This window comes from Cercospora beticola, chromosome 3, assembly GCF_033473495.1.
Source record: "Cercospora beticola chromosome 3, complete sequence".
In the NCBI taxonomy this organism is placed as follows: Eukaryota; Fungi; Ascomycota; class Dothideomycetes; order Mycosphaerellales; family Mycosphaerellaceae; genus Cercospora; species Cercospora beticola.
In genome coordinates this window covers 1787562-1803366 of record NC_088937.1, presented here as the reverse complement: position 1 = coordinate 1803366, position 15805 = coordinate 1787562, and the positions used below count along the sequence as shown (strand labels likewise).

At 54.5% G+C, this 15805-nt stretch overlaps 5 protein-coding genes across 5 annotated transcripts; 3 read left to right on the top strand and 2 right to left on the bottom strand.

The window, feature by feature from the left end:
• Nucleotides 1–3: 3 nt before the first annotated feature.
• RHO25_004664 (uncharacterized protein) lies at nt 4–1488 on the top strand (the record flags this gene model as incomplete). The annotated part of the gene is made up of 1 exon (XM_023595585.2): nt 4–1488. One exon carries the CDS (start codon nt 4–6, stop codon nt 1486–1488), a length of 1485 nt encoding a protein of 494 aa, XP_023457096.1.
• A 487-nt stretch (nt 1489–1975) lies between these two features.
• On the bottom strand, nt 1976–4323 carry RHO25_004663 (uncharacterized protein; the record flags this gene model as incomplete). The annotated part of the gene is made up of 5 exons (XM_065602578.1): nt 1976–2645; nt 2699–3968; nt 4024–4064; nt 4120–4190; nt 4243–4323. 5 exons carry the CDS (start codon nt 4321–4323, stop codon nt 1976–1978), a joined length of 2133 nt encoding a protein of 710 aa, XP_065458650.1.
• A 3021-nt stretch (nt 4324–7344) lies between these two features.
• On the bottom strand, nt 7345–8541 carry RHO25_004662 (uncharacterized protein; the record flags this gene model as incomplete). Its single annotated transcript, XM_023595583.2, has 1 exon — nt 7345–8541. The coding sequence occupies one exon, from the start codon at nt 8539–8541 to the stop codon at nt 7345–7347; it is 1197 nt and encodes a 398-aa protein (XP_023457094.1).
• A 384-nt stretch (nt 8542–8925) lies between these two features.
• On the top strand, nt 8926–9786 carry RHO25_004661 (uncharacterized protein; the record flags this gene model as incomplete). Its single annotated transcript, XM_023595582.2, has 1 exon — nt 8926–9786. One exon carries the CDS (start codon nt 8926–8928, stop codon nt 9784–9786), a length of 861 nt encoding a protein of 286 aa, XP_023457950.1.
• Nucleotides 9787–10300: 514 nt separating this feature from the next.
• RHO25_004660 (uncharacterized protein) lies at nt 10301–12879 on the top strand (the record flags this gene model as incomplete). Its single annotated transcript, XM_023595581.2, has 4 exons — nt 10301–10322; nt 10397–10455; nt 10523–12036; nt 12090–12879. The coding sequence occupies 4 exons, from the start codon at nt 10301–10303 to the stop codon at nt 12877–12879; spliced, it is 2385 nt and encodes a 794-aa protein (XP_023457951.1).
• Nucleotides 12880–15805: the final 2926 nt, after the last annotated feature.

Sequence of the window (15805 nt, the reverse complement as noted above, 5' to 3'; positions counted from 1 at the left end):
AACATGTCCGAGCCAAAGAGACCAGACACGTCAGCCAGTCCGGGCGGTGCTCCGCCAGCTGAGGAACAGGGAGGAGAGAAGCTCTCTCCGGCAGAGCTCAAGAAGAGAGCCAAAGCCGAAAAGCAAGCGCGTCGAGCAGCTGAGAAAGAGGCCAAAGGTGCTGGCGGAGGCGGAGCACCAGCGTCCGTGAATGGTGCGGCCAGTGCCGACAGCGGTAGAGCAGCAGGTCAGCAACAACAAAAGCCGAAACAACAGCAGCAGCAGAAAGGCACGAACAAGCAAGGCACACAAGAGAGGCAGGGAGGGACACAACAGAGTCCTCTGCCGGTGCGGGCCCGCCGTGTCTCGCAGAGTGTGCCAAAAGACGTGGCAAAAAAGGTGGAAAAGAAGGTGGAGAGCAAGAACGTGGAGCTATTCAGCCATCTCTACAATCAATCGCGAAGGCATAATATCGAAGGAGCATCGAAGGACGTGCACCCAGCAGTCGTTGCGCTCGGCTTTCAGATCAGCAGCTACGAGATTGCAGGCAGCACTGCTCGCTGCGTTGGCATGCTCAATGCATTCAAGGAAGCCATCCAAGAGTACACAACACCAGGTGGGACTTCACTCGCCAGGCACATGAACTCACATCACCTCTCTCCGCAGATCGACTATTTGAAATCATGTCGGCCGATTTCAGAGTCCATGGGCAATGCCATTCGATGGCTCAAGAAGCTGATTGTCGAGATCGATCCGAGCACTCCAGAACACGAGGCGAAGGACTACTTGTGTGACTCGATCGACAAGTTCATTCAAGAGCGCATCATGGTCACTGATCAAGCCATCGCCACCTCCGCATGCCAACAGATCAAACCCGGCTCGGTAGTGCTCACATATGCCAAGAGCTCCATCGTCGAGAAGACCATACTGCGCGCTCACGCCAATGGCATAAAGTTTCGCGTCATTTGCATTGACTCACGTCCGCTCTTCGAAGGCAAAACTCTTGCCACTTCTCTCATGCACGCCGGTGTCGAAGTCGAGTACACCTCATTTCACGGTATCGCAAGAGCTGTGGCAGACGCCACAGTAGTACTCCTCGGTGCTCACAGTATGCTGTCCAATGGCTGCCTTCAGTCAAGAATTGGCACTGCAGCTGTGGCAATGGCAGCACATCGAGCTGATATTCCAGTCATTGTCTGCTGTGAGTCTGTCAAATTCAGTGGCAAAGTGGCGCTCGATAGCATCGTGTTGAACGAGGTTGCGCCAGCCGAGGAACTTTTGCCAGCAATTGGGGGCAGTCCAGGTGCCGCCATTGAAAAGGGTAATGACACCAGCGAGTCACAGCTGAAGACTTTGCGTGACTGGAAGGAGATTCCGAACCTACAGATTCTGAACCTCATGTACGACATCACTCCTGCTGAGTACATTCGCATGGTCATCTGTGAGTACGGCAGTGTCCCTCCAAGCTCCGTTCCTGTGGTACATCGGTTGGCGAATGAGGGCGAGTAGTGCTTGCCGAGAGCACAATCGCTTCGAGCTACGATATCCGGAGTGTGAAACCAGCGAGGCTTTCCGTTGATACGAATTTATCGTGTCCGAAGCGTTCCTAGTGTGAATATGGGCAAGCTCATGCATTTGAGCGTGTAGTGCCAATTTACGGACGGAGGCTGTTCAGCATTGACTGAGCTCATCTTACGAATTCTATGAGCGTATGAGCTGCTACAACGAGCCCAGAGAAATGGAACGGCTAGTCGTGGCTCATTATTGCATTACTGTTCTACCCAATTGTCTACGGTCCAAAATCCCCGGTTGCACGTGAATCGCGATGTCGTTTCAAATATTCGTAATTTCTCCAGAGAACAAAAGCATGCACCCGCCCACGCTGCCAGCAACGCCATCCCCGGGATACCCTTCTCGAAGCATCGAATCCAGAGCCACCCATATCTTCACGCGTAAGAAAGAACGCTACGTCTCCAGCACTTTGCATCGCAGCTCTTCAAGGGTGCAGCTGCAGACCATTGTCTTCTGCGCTGAATTGGGAGTCAAAGGAGCCCTGACCCGGGTCAAAGACACCAGAAAACGAGCCCACCAGACTTTGCCTGCGACTATCGGCCGTACAATCGATGCCGCTATCAGCCTTATGCAGCGTGGGGGGTCTGCTCATGGGTAGGGCGATGGATCCTGGCGCCTTTGCACGCCGAAGACCTGTTTCTCGGAAAGGCGGTATCGTTGATGTCCTACTTCCACCGATCGACTTTCCGGAATTCCCAGCAATTCGAGAAGACCGCACAGCGAGAGCCTTCCAGCACTGCGATGCTGTATCAGTCTGTAGTGAAAGCATCAACAAGAGTTCCATTGCTGCACGTCCAGCCCGCATTGCTTCAAGGACGAGGGGTACCTCAGTGCTGCCGCTTTCGACGACAAGCAGTACTACAGCAGCGTATACCAGGACGTCGATAGTCAGGAAATAGGCCTCGTGGAATTGCAATTTGTGATGCAAGAGCTCGGCAACCTGGACAGCGTGTAATGCCGCATTGACTGCCTTCATTCCAATCAAGTAGGGTTGCGAGCAAGGATCTATTCCTGGCATCGTGAGATAATGCACGAATGGAGCATACAACAGTAGTTGTGCATAATCGTATGCATATGCAAGGCAAAGTTGTGTTCTGCGGACCGTCAGCGCACGCTTCTGTAGTGCTGCACTTCGCTCGACACTCACCTCGTCATGTCAGCTGCTGCTTGCAGTAGCACAGAACAGCCTTGGGCCCAGGTCTCGAGCTCTTCACTGGCTTCCTTGATGGCATTCTGGTCAACGGCGAATGTGCCGATGCCAACAGGCTTTCTCGCCGATTTACTGCGATAGGTCTTGTCCAGAGCATGCGCTAGTATCCGCAGCATTTGCATATGAGCATCGCTTGCAACCAGCTCAGAATTGGACCCAGTGGAAAGAGGCGGGTATGAATTCTGCTCGCAAGTTTCAACGTTGGTCACACTCGGTACGCCCAGCGCTGTTGATGTATAAATGTCAAAAGCCTGTAAGGCAGACCAGACACGGCGTCGTAATGCGCTCTCGTCCTTTGGAAATCCAGCGACGTCTTCATGAAGACCAAGCCGAAGGGCTGCGCTAGATGCTGCTGCTACATAGGAGTGGACTTTCGCTGGGGCTGGAGCGGCCTTCAGGTACAGTGCGAGGCAGAGGACCGTCTGAACAGATGCGAGGTCACGATCGCAGGCACTTAGTGGAACGAGGTCTTTTGCTGCCTCGAAATACTGCAGCCCTTGTACCCTCCTGAATTCAGCTGCAGCTGGGGTAGTCGAATCGAATCGATGCCCTAATGCTAGAACAGCATGGACCAACGCAAGTTCGTCCTTGTCACTGGCTTCTTGTCCAAACAAGGTGGTGTTGTATAATCGGAATAGGGTGCGGTCCACTTGAGCTCTATCGACGAACGGCCATAGGTGAAATACCTCACTAAAGGCTACTTCAACCAGTTTCAGGGTGGTCTCCTTCTCGGGCATCAGCGGACTGCTTGTTACTAGACCATCATCGATAGCTTGGGGGTTGTCTAGCGCCTGGACCAACTTCATTGACGAGTCCTGTGACCCATATGGTGATGTAGCGATCTGGTTGCAATAGTTGAAGAGCTGGCGAAGCACATCGGTCCCGAAAGCTTTGCCTCGTGGCTCAGTAGTGAGTGTCTCGAGGTAAACCGGCGTCTCATTCGGTGGCACCCAGCCATCCGTGGGTTTAACGGAACCGGACCTAGCATTGTCGGCGTAAAAGTAACTTGGATCAGAAGACTTCGACGAAAGCGAAGGCCGCGCACTGGTATTCATCGGAGATGGGTGGCTGATGCTGGAACCCGGAGATATCTGCACAATTGGCTCTTCTAGTGATGTATCCATGTGATCCGTGCGGTTCGGCGAGCGGCGCAGCTCCTCTTGCAGAGCTTTGACCTTCTTTTCAAGATGCGCAACGTAGGCAGGGCCTGGATAAAGATCAGCAATGGCGACCATACTCTCCGCGAAGGAGTAAGCACTGACCTCTCGATTGCTTCACTTGATGACCAAATGAACATTGTAGCCTGCTCGACGTCAGTAGCTGTGTCTTCAAGGAACCAGGATCGCGGGCAGCCACACCCAATCGTCCTACAGGCGGAACAATTCATCTGGCCATCGCAACGGGACTTTCGTCGTCGACATTGGTCGCACTGCTTGTTGTCAGCGCACGGATAACTCCTTCCTCGTCCCGACATGACCTACTGCTCTGGCGGCTCTCTTACGCTGCATCTTGTCGCCCAAGGACGGTGAGGGCGCCATTGTGAGATTTTCGGCCATGCTCATGGTTTCTGTGGCTGTCAAACGGGGATGTCCGAACGATAGTGGACGTAGGTCCGTGGAATGATGTCTCCGCACCAGCTCGCCGAGCAATGGGGTCAATGCTGTGGTTGATTGCTGGGGTATGACCGTCTGTGATACTGAGAGCCTTGGCAATAACCTGCTGCTGTCTGAAAGGACTGGGCAGCTGGGCTGGAAAGACCCATCGGAAACCAGAAGATAAGTATGCCTCTGTACTGGCAGCGCATGTAGCATCGAACACGCACGTATGGCATCAATGGGCTCGTCTAGGGACTCTTCAACCCGATGTACACGCAGTGCCTAGTTAAATCGGCAGTCACTAGCAGTCCCGCTTTCCTGCGGGCCCGCGTGTACATGTTTGAGGATTTCGAAGGGCTTGTTCGTTCTCTGCTGGTCTCCCATTACGCATGTGACCTTACGATGACGGCTGAAAAGCGATTCCTGGTGCTAAGCTAGGCTGTCCATGTCGCCCTCATGTCTTCGTCGAGCACTTCTGGTCGCTGTTTCTCGCATTGTGCGGCCGCGTTCCCTGTCCGATGGCACAGAGAGTGTGTGTGCTCCGGAAGGTCCTTCGTTCGGAGCAAGCTCCTTGCACTGTCACTGTGTCTCCGGAGCAGGAAATGCATACGGAGCACCTCGAAACCCACAAAAGCTATGACCACATTCCTTCACTTCACCAACGGAAATACAGAGTTTGCTAGTGCCGTGGATCGCTCCCTGCCAGCCTCGCATGTTCACCGGAGCCTGGACCGGCCTGTGTAACGAACGAGCTTATTGCATCATCTAGCGCAAGTCTCTGTAACGCGGTTGTAATTATCCCTGCAACAGATCTGCAGCCGGGGTAGAGGTATCCATCTTCGAACGGTGATTGACAGGCCATGTGGATTCTCTTTCGCTTTTTCGTCGTAGCTCGATGTGGTTGTTCTTTAGGAAAAACCTCTGCTTCGGCGAGGTGCTCGGTTGGAGACACCGGGCCGCGGGCACTGGGGACGACAGCTAACATATCAGCGTGCGGCATGCTCAATGAGGGCAAGAGGCTGTCCGACGCAGCGATAAGAGGGCGCCAAAGACCGGGGAATCACGATGGCGCATCGTGAGAAAGCTCCAGAACATCAGACTCATGGCCGAAAGAGGGGGGGGTATTGCGATGTCTTCACAATGACGATTCGCGTATTAAGACCAGTTGCGTGAGTCGCATTTCTGATTGCTAATAGCTCAAATACCGCGTATTCGCAGTAAGATCGCGCCTTGCTCCAAGGGCTAAAACAATCGACAGAAAGCGGCGTGACCTCCGAGGCAGGATGTTGTGTGAACCAACTATTGAATGGGCGGCGCTCCAGCTCAACGTGTCTGATCGCTCGCTACGCGACACGATAAAACCGTGTAGATCGCCACGTGCTGCGTCTGTCGGCAACCACGGCAGCCATCACGTTTAAAGAAGGTGCTTATATACTTGCCGAAGCGCGCACATTCATTCAATGGCCCGTGCCAGCGCTTGCGCGTGTCAACAGCCATGCCAGACGTCGATGGGGTTGTTATTTGGGCACAGTTACGCGCTTCACCTTCGCTTGCCGGGGTCAATCAGTGGTTGCGAGCGGGCTCATCAATCAGGCTGTTCATCTCAGCATAGCGGAGGCGGTGCACGGGTCGTGCATGCGGAACAGGAACCGAGCAGTGACGTGGTGTGGAACTCGAGGGTCTCTTCGCGTCCCTGATGGCTGTCCGCCTCCGCCCAAAGCTCGCTGCATTTCATATGTACGCTCAGTGAGCAGAGGCGAACCGACGCAGAAACACATCCGGGTCGAGACCCGTGCAATACTGGAGTTCGGCAGTTACTCGAAGCTGGCGGCAGTCAGTCCTAGTGGCGATGGCGAGTTGGAGGCTGACTGAGCCATGGCGATGTTGGGGACCTGGAGGATTTATCAGCCTGTAAGCTCTTTGTATCCGCTCGTTCCGCTCTGCGAAGTGGATGGACTTGGTAGGGCATGGAAGCAACGAGCAATGGGCGCGATGCCCTTGAACCAATTCCACAACTGAACTCAAGCTATTGCAGCCAACCACCAGATCACATACACAGTATACAATCATCAACTGCGGGGAAGGCGTCTCCGGGGCGTCGTAAGCTCTCTCCACTGAAGAAGCGCTGCTATGCTTCTTGGCTGGATCCCATAATCGCCCCGTTGTCTCTGCAGGATAGCATAGCAGGCACAATTGACAGGACGCACATGTGCGCACAATGCTTGTTCGCCAAGCCTGCGCTTCAGCAGGGACAGTCGCGGACCATGTCTCCCCGCTGAACGGCGTCTTCGGGGCGGAATGGTTGTCAGGAATCTCGGGACCCTTCACAATGTTCGCGTGCTCCACAAGCTGTGATTTGGCGTGATGGTTGCATGTCGTGCATTACTCACAGCATGTATTCGGTACCGGCCGAGTTGCGCGCGACAAAGCTGACTGCCACTTCGTGCGATATGCATGCAATCAACTCCGGGCAGCGACCTCCACAGTTCTGTTCGCATGCTCCGTGCATGTTTTATTAGAGGGCTGCTGTCTCGTTCGCCACCTTAACTTCATGCTTCAACGAAACGGAAGCCACATATCCGCAGCCTTCCAGCGATGCCTCGGAGCACGGCTGATTTTTTCGATCCAGGGAAGTCAACGACTTACTCAAAACTTGAGAGATGCTCAGGCGAGACATGTAGCCGCTTGACATCATAAGCCTTCTGTCATTGCAAGACTAGTGATGTCGAAGGCAATCGGTTGCCCGGAGAATCCTCGTTAATGCGGTACTTCGACGAAGCCCATGAAGGATCAACGCACTCATGTTCAGTGGACTTTTCGCCAGTTCCAGGCGCTATCGGGGCAGACTATTGAGAGCCGAATGCGAAGAGGCTGCTGGGTGCAGCGTCTGAGAGATGCAACAATGGTGATTCTGCCAAAGGGACGCATCAAGAGGTGCTAGGTGTTCACCCTACCAACGTAGTGCTGTATGTTATGTGTATCCGCAACTTATGCCCCTCCCTGACTTTTGATGATCCCTCTATTTAGCTGCACTTGCTCGAGAATCTTGTCGGCCCCTTTTTCGACCAGCATCTTGGCGACATCGAACCCAAATTCGTGGGCCTGTTCATGCGTTGTAATCCTGCGCCGTGTTTCGACCTCGGCAGCGTCCTTGCCGTCAAGACTGACAACGATAGCACGCATAAGTAACTCGTCACTAGGCTCAACCTCGAGCTGTTTCGTGCCACCAGCAGTCGTCGCCTCACCGCTGAGCTGATTATAGTCCTCTGCTGGCTTTATGCCCACTCCAGCGTGCTGGTCGTGCATGCGGTTTTTCGCGATCCACTCGGTCTCGACTCCAATGGGCACGGAGCAGCCTCCTTCGAGAGTACGCATGAGCGAGCGTTCCACAAGCGCCTGCCGCCATGAACGATCATCACCGATTTTCGAAAGCAATTGTTTCGTGCGTTCGTCGTCAGAGCGGATTTCAATGCCCAGCGCACCTTGACCGACAGCATGAAGCATACCGCCGTTTTCCTTGGACAAGTAGCTACTGATGCGGTGGCTCAGGCCGAGCCGCTCGAGCCCAGCAACTGCAATGCAGATTGCTGAATAGTCAGAATTGGGGTCATCGAGCTTTGCCAGTCGCGTCCCAATGTTTCCACGAACATCCTGGAATTGTAATTGCGGGTAAAAGCGCTTCAATTGCGCTGTCCGCCTGAGACTCGACGTGCCAACGACTGCGCCCGCGGGCAAGTCTTTCAAGTTTTTGACCTTGTCGACAAGCCCGGGCTTGAGCACCAATGCGTCTCGCGCGTCTTCACGCTGAGTCACACAGCCGAGACTCAGGCCCACGGGCAGCTGGGTGGGCATGTCCTTTAGGCTGTGCACGATCAAGTCTAGCGAGCCATCTTCGAGCAAAACCTCGAGCTCTTGCGTCCACAATGCCTTCTCATTGAACTTGTGCAGGGCCGTCTTCTGATTGTTGTCACCCGTCGTGCTCATGGCGTGGATCTCGAAGTTGTGCTCCGGCCATGCTTCCCGCAATGCCTTGACAACCTCATCGGCCTGTTTCCGCGCGAGGATCGACCGCCGCGTGCCCACGTGGAAGGTCTGCGTGTCTGCGGTCTCGTGTCTTGCTTTGATCACAATGTGCGAGTTGTCGTCGGCAGCGGCAGGCGTCGTCGATACGGCTTCGGTGGCCATGGCGGCGTGGACGGAGGAGGTGCAACGGAGTCAGACACGATGGTTTGCCCAACTTTCCACATTGCGGCCTCGGCTGCTTTGGCTTTTTGTCCCTTGCCGCACGTCATGCCCCTCCTGCAGCACCACACGCTCGCGCATGCGATACGCGCCTGCCCGCGCGAACAGTGGTGACACTGCACATTGACCAGGTCGCTGAATACGCATAGCCACGCTGTTCCACGTCCATGCCAGACATGTCTCTCGACAAGGACATCTCTCCGGCCTCAGCCCACCCACCTTCCACTTCCGTAGCCGTCTTTGTTTCCGCTCACACCAGACACTAATCCTCCTTCATTCCATCGGATCCCACTCGAACAACCCTTTGCACGCTGCAAAATCACCACCATGGCCAATCCGCCGCAGCTTCAAGTATCAGGCGTCCCGGGCATCCAGGCCGAGGAGCAGGCGGCTACCACGTCGCCTGCTCGCGGTGCCGAAATGGCCAGCTTTCTGCGGGCTCGCCTGAACCGGAACGCAAACAGAGAGAATCGACACATCGGCGAGGCAGCCCCTCCGCCAGTTCTAGTGCATGGCTGGGACTTTTGGCACGATCGACAGGAGCGCTCAGTGGCAGATGCAAAACCGCCCGCCGAAGACGCCGCCAGCTATGAAGACCGCTTGGAGTCTCTCGCTTCCATCTCCGATGTGCGCCAGTTCTGGTCCGTGTTCAACAACTTCGATATCTCCCGCCTGGCGCTCCGCGACAGCATTCACCTCTTTCATAGAGGTGTAAAGCCAGTGTGGGAGGACGCCCGTAACGCAAAAGGAGGGAGTTGGACATTCCGCGTCCCCAAGTCGGTGGCTGCACAGTTTTGGCAAGAGATATGCATGATGGCTATTGGAGAGCAGCTACAGGAGGCTGTTCAAGCGGACCAGCAGCACAAAACTAGCTTCAGGGATGACATCTGTGGGGTCAGCCTCAGCGTGCGATTCAATAGCATGCTGATCCAGATCTGGAACCGAGATGCAGAACATCAGACTGGCATTGACAGTATACTCAGAACGGTCATGGAGGGTATCAGTCCGGCACTGAGGCCGAAGGACGGAAGTTACTACTACAAAAAGCACATTGAGCATGCTAGTTTTGGCATCGACGAGGCAAAGGTACATGGCGCGCCAGATGCGAGCAGGGACAATGCACCAACGGCAGATGTGATGGATAGTGCCGCGACGCAGTCTCTCGACACGGCTACACATGCATCATGATTCGGGCGCCTAGGCTCCAAATCACAAGCTGGACTGAGAAGAACGCGGCGTCAAACCACCATTGCTGGCGAACACTATCACAAGCTGCTCGCAGATGCCGGACAGTCCTGAACGATCAACTGCTCCTCGACCGTACAAGGCGAATGGCGGCGGTCTGGAATACCGGCACAGCTCCGTCTGTGGTATTACCGCCGGTCCAAGGAGGAAGGAGGAAGATGAGAATGAGATTATCGAGACGGTGTTCAAATGATGCTTGATGAGTGGTATGCCGCTGTGGTAGCGATGTAACTGGAATGATCAGATAGCATTAGTTCGGCATAATGTCGTTGATCAGCATTGGGCGTGTCGCGCCTAGCATTCTCCAAGTTTTATGCCTTGCACTGTTGCACTCCCCGCGTGCACAAAGTGCATAAAGTTCGAAGCTAGTGAAGCTTGGCCTTCACCTAGTAACTTAGTCGCGTCCTCGTCTGTCCCACATCAACGCGTTCCACACCACACCTGCTCCGCGCTGGCGATGGCGGCACAGAACGATCTCGGTACGCGCCAATTCTTCTGCTCGTCACGATGATACCGCGCAACACATCTCTCGCTGACATGAACGCGCCGACAGATCAACTGCCACTCCAGGGCGTGGTCCTATGTTGCACATCTCTAGCTCAAGATGTTCGGGTACGAGCGACGCTGCGAATGCTTTGATCTTCACTGTGGATGCTCGCAATGCTAACGTATAATCAAGACACATCTCGCCGACATGGCCATTCAGATGGGCGCCACCCACAAGCTGGATCTCACATCCGAAGTGACGCACCTCATTGTCGGCAGCATTACTACTCCTAAATACCGATACGTCGCGAAAGAACGTCCCGATATTAAGGTACTGGCTCCCGAATTCGTCGAAAGCGTGCGCGATGCCTGGATCGAAGGTGGCGAAGTCGAGGTGCACAAGTTTGAGGAAGAGCATAGATTGAAGACGTTCGCGGGGCTGGAACTGTGTCTCACAGGCTTCAGCGATGTGGTGCAGAGGAAAGAGCTGGAAAGAGTGTCTCAGGAGCAAGGCGCGAAATGGAGTGCAGATTTGACGAAACAAGTCACGCATCTGATTGCTGCGAAGCCCGAAGGCGCGAAATACATGCACGCAAAACAATGGGGCATCACCGTGGTGAGCTTGAAGTGGTATGAAGACAGCTTGATGCGTGGAATGGCATTGGACGAGAGTTACTACGCCTGCGAAATACCACTGGAAGACCAAGGTATTGGCGCTTTTCGAACAATGCGAAAGAGGACGAGTCTCGGCAAGAGAGAGCGTGAAGCGAGTGGCCTAACGGGCGCCAGTGACGATAAGGGAAGAAAGAGGCTGAGGAAAAGCGCCAGCATGCGCCTCGGGGAGCAGAGTCAGGACTTGTGGCAAAGCATGTCTCAGCATGAGGTGCAAGTCGACAACACAGTAGCCAATGTCTGGAACGAGATGAACGACGAGAGTCAAACGCTGCGCGACAGCATTGGACCTGGACTCAAGTCTCGACCTGGAAATGCCGTGGAGTTCATCGAACGCGAGCCTGCAGAGAGACCGAAGGGGCTATTTTCGGGCATCTTCATCCTTATTCACGGCTTTGATCCGACCAAGACAGAGAAGCTCCGTACGGTCGTGAGCGCCAATGGTGCTACCGTTGTAAGCACCGCCGAAGAACTGGGAAACGCGCCCGAAAACCAATACTTCAAATCGCAATGTCTGCTCGTCCCGCATGCGCAACCCACAGAGCTGCCTGTCTTGCCGCCCGGCACAATGCTAGTAACCGAGTGGTGGGTGGAGCGATGCCTTCACTTCAAGCAGGAGCTCAACCCAGATCAAGACTCACTTAGCCAACCGTTGCAGGACAAGCTGATCACGGACTTTGCGGGCCTCGTCATCTCATCTACCGGCTTCAACAGCGTAGATCTGCGCATGTCAGCTGAGACCATCAACTTGATGGGTGCACAGTACGAGGAACAACTGTCCTCTACTACATCTGTCCTGATATGCGCATCGGCAGCAATGAAGAAAGAAAAAGCCTTCTATGCAGCGAAGCACAACATACCCGTTGTACGTCAGGAATGGCTTTGGGATTCGTTGCAGGCGAAGACTAAGCAGTCATTTGAGCCTTACAGGCTCGACTTGTCACAGTACAATTTCAGTCAATTTTCGCAGCCCACGAACAGCTCGGCGACAAGCGACAATTTGGGACCCCGTGGCGCGCGCGACCAAGTTCGGAGGTGAGTCTGCTATCCAGAGGTTGAGAGAAGGCGGCGTGGGCTGACTGTTACAGGGGTGAAGAAATGGTACATTCAAAACGTCTGTCGAACACTCGCAAACGCCAGCCGACGCCGTCACTTGTTCTGAAGCCGACAGCCTCCAACCAAGCGAGGTCAACGAAGGCGAGCAGGTCTGCAGGACCATTTGTGCTCGAAGACAGTGACGACGACGCTGTCATAGTCGCACATGATGACCCACCCCACGCGGTGCTTACCAAGGCTGAGATGTCTCGACCTTTGCGAGAGATCTCGCCCAACAAGAGTGCTGGCCCGGTGGAACCCGTTCCTGAAGTCGAGAAACCGCAGGCTGAACCCACGCCAAAATCACCAACTCACCGTCACAGCCCTGTCAAGGATGTGCAGAAGCTAACATCCGACCTTGCGGCTCTTGTGCGACATCGTATCGGCTCAATGGGCCAAGAAGGATCGTCTGAGCCTCAGAAGCGTAAACACCGTCCTCTGGGGAGGAACTTGAGCGGCACAACCCTCAGTAACGCATCGAGTCGCGTTTTCCCGGCAGACTCCGCCATGCTATCGGAAGGTTGTGAGGCAGATGGATTCGCAGCGCATACCAACTCTGAGTCCGCACCTCCTGGAACCCAGCTAGGATATGACTCCCCAGACGCAGAAGCCGCACGCATTCAAATGAGCAAAAAGATGGGAGTGGCTGTCGAGGAGAACACGGGGGTTAGGATGGCCAGCATGGGCACTGTGAAAGACAGTGAGAGCCTGCACAGATCACACATGGGTGCTGCAGCGGCAGCTGGTGGTCGTACGAAGGCACGAAGCAGGACGAAGACATGATGGTGAACGAAGTTGAACGAGGTGTGGAGTCCTTGTGTGGTGCTTCTGGTTTGTACATTTTTGCCGCGTTCTAGCGATGCTGTTCGACCACAGCGGCGGTTATGAGAGGATACGGCTGCACCACAATGGTGCGACCTTGTGCGGCGACACATGGTATCAAATGGTACGAATGACGGCATTTCTACGTGGAATCGAATGAAAGCGATGGTAGACAGAACGATTGAAAATGCGTAACAAAAGCTTTAGTGTTCCCCAACTATACACTGCAATGTGCAAGGTCTGAGACACGTCAACCAATCGAGACCGGCGATGATAGTGGCAATACGTATTGAGACCTGTGACCAAAGGTTGACGGTTACTGTTGACGTGGTAATAGGAGGTAGCAGCTGGCACGATAACCTTGCAGCCTGCACTTTTGACAAGGATGCTATCGAACAACATGTCTTGGGCAGCAAACGCCCAAGTGATGAGGCAGGCACACGATGCAGAAGCGCCATAGCAACAGGCAACAGTATGAATTCCCTACGAGCATTCCAGGATTTCGTGTTCATAATCCAGCTTTCTTTCGTGTCTCCATTACGACGATCAACATTTGATGCGACATGCCAAGTCATTGAAACCAATCGATGATAGATTTGATATCAGCGCGGCTGTCAGTAATTCCTTCATCATCGATTGATGAGTCTCATAGGTGTCTAGCAGACAGGATGTCAAAACTTGGCAGGTTAGGACTATGTGTCGTCTGCAAGGATCATTGCTGCCCATCGCTTAATTTCCACTGACGCTCTGCTTAAGTTAGTGATTGCAAGATTGCCTTTTTGATCGCGTATCTTTTGTACTGATTGATGAGGCTGCGATAAGATTGGAAACTGGCGTGTTGAGACCTGAAACCTGTTGCATATTGTTCTATGCTTCTGGATCACATAGGAAATACCGATATGCTATATTCGAGATTTCTTCATTCCACCCGGGAGCCTTATCGCCGTGATCCTAGATACCATTATTCAATAATGATCTGTGTCGCATGCACGAAATTTGCAACAACCACGAGTCGTACATACACCGGCAGTCGTCCTGTCTTGCCCCTCAGGATCATCGCCCACCGGAGCGGAGTCCGGTCGCAGTGCCCAAAATGCTCGATTTGCAACCCACATCACGATCATAGCAAAGTATCATCAGAAACCGAGCTAACTTGAAACGGGAGTTTGCTCTTATACGGCAAAAAGCGAAGATGGCTTTTGCACCTGCACGAAACTAATCTCCGTGGCATTCTGCTCTTTGGGCAAAAGGAGACGCGTACTGTAATTGTTTGGTGTGAGCGGGTGATGTGTTCAATGGCTGCAACCTTAAGTGCGTTGACGTGTTGTGGCTTGTCTTGTGTATTGGCTTTTTGTGGTTGGTTGATTGATTGATGTGATGGTTGATTAATTCAAATACATGGCCGACATCGCGATAGGTTGTTGTTGCTGAAGCACATGCAGAATGGACCAGTCAGTGATCGGCATGAGGATGGATTTGTATTGGACATGCTCGCTCTCTGTAGTTCCATGAATCTTCGTGGGTTTGGTGGCACGCCCGTGACATATGTGGGGAAGAAAGCTTGATGGTGGACACTACACATGGAACACTTCTCATCACTGCTGCACAAATTGATGGACGCCACTGCGCGCTGCTTTCGGGCGGTGTTGTGGTTTCACGGCGGGTGCGCGCGGCAGTGGCCCAGGGTGGTGAAATGATGTGGTGCCAGCACGAACGCTGCTGATGATTACCACGAGAAACCGGGTCCTGCAGTTGCTGCGAATGGTAGGTCTCGCACGTGAGGATACGTGCGTGTCCGGAGGCACGGCAGGCGGGCAGTGCTCACCTCACACGACCTCGTGCTGAGTACTGCCAAGGGCGAGATGTTTGGAGCATCCTTGCAGCACATCCACGGCACATGCGGTATGGATGACGGATCGCCTGCAAGCCGTGAGGAAATGGGAGTTCAGGGCAGCACGCGCGGGCGTCGTTACGGACGAGACGAGGCTCGTCCACGCGAATAGGCGAGTGGTGCTTATCGCGGTGCATGCTGGATGAGAGCGCGCTGCCGGGCTCGCCGGCACGTCGTCCATCATCAGAGTCTGCAGTGCGGTGTCGTGTGGCAGCAGGTACACGACGAGTCGCAGGATCACAATGACCCAGACGCCCGCGAGTCCCGGAGCATTAGCTCAGCAATAGCGCTGCCGACGCAGCCAGCGCATGACGCGTTGGTTGTTCTGGCCGACCGCCCGCCCGCGCAATAAGACGGCCTCGTCGTCCGCCCAGCGCGGTGAGATGGAAGTCGTGATGAGCGTTGCATTATTGCATTGAGCAGTCTGGCGTCGTCGAGCTCTCCGCCCTCTGCCCTCCACCGCCCAGCGCGCAGCCACCATCGCCGTTCTTGGACGCTTGGCTCGATCCATTCGCAGCACGAATGCCAGGTTAGGCCCGCGGGAGCGGCGCTACTCCAATAAGGTCTTCTAGCACGCTGCTCGGACTCCAGGATCTGACGTGCTGCTCCACGTCGATCGCCCTGTTTGACGTCTTCGCAGAAAACAGACGATTTCTCTTCTTGCACACGCGCGCGCTGGCACGCTGCCCGGGTAAAAGTCGCCGACGCTGCACGCTCACACGCACTTGGCCAAGGTTGTGCCGGACATTGCCAGCAGAAAAGACGCTGGGATCGTGCCGGGATTGTCATCTCAGCCACTGCGTCGCAGAACAGGACGTGCGCATATCAAACAAGCCAACTTTTCCACAGAGCCCGGACAGGCCTGCGCTGCCCGCTGCCTACGAGACGTCGACATTACCTGCCTGCGAACCTCCGCGTTGGACGACGTTTTGAAACTGCCACAATTTTGCGTTACCACGTCGGCGGCACCGATCGTTTGAGACCGATCGCATTCTT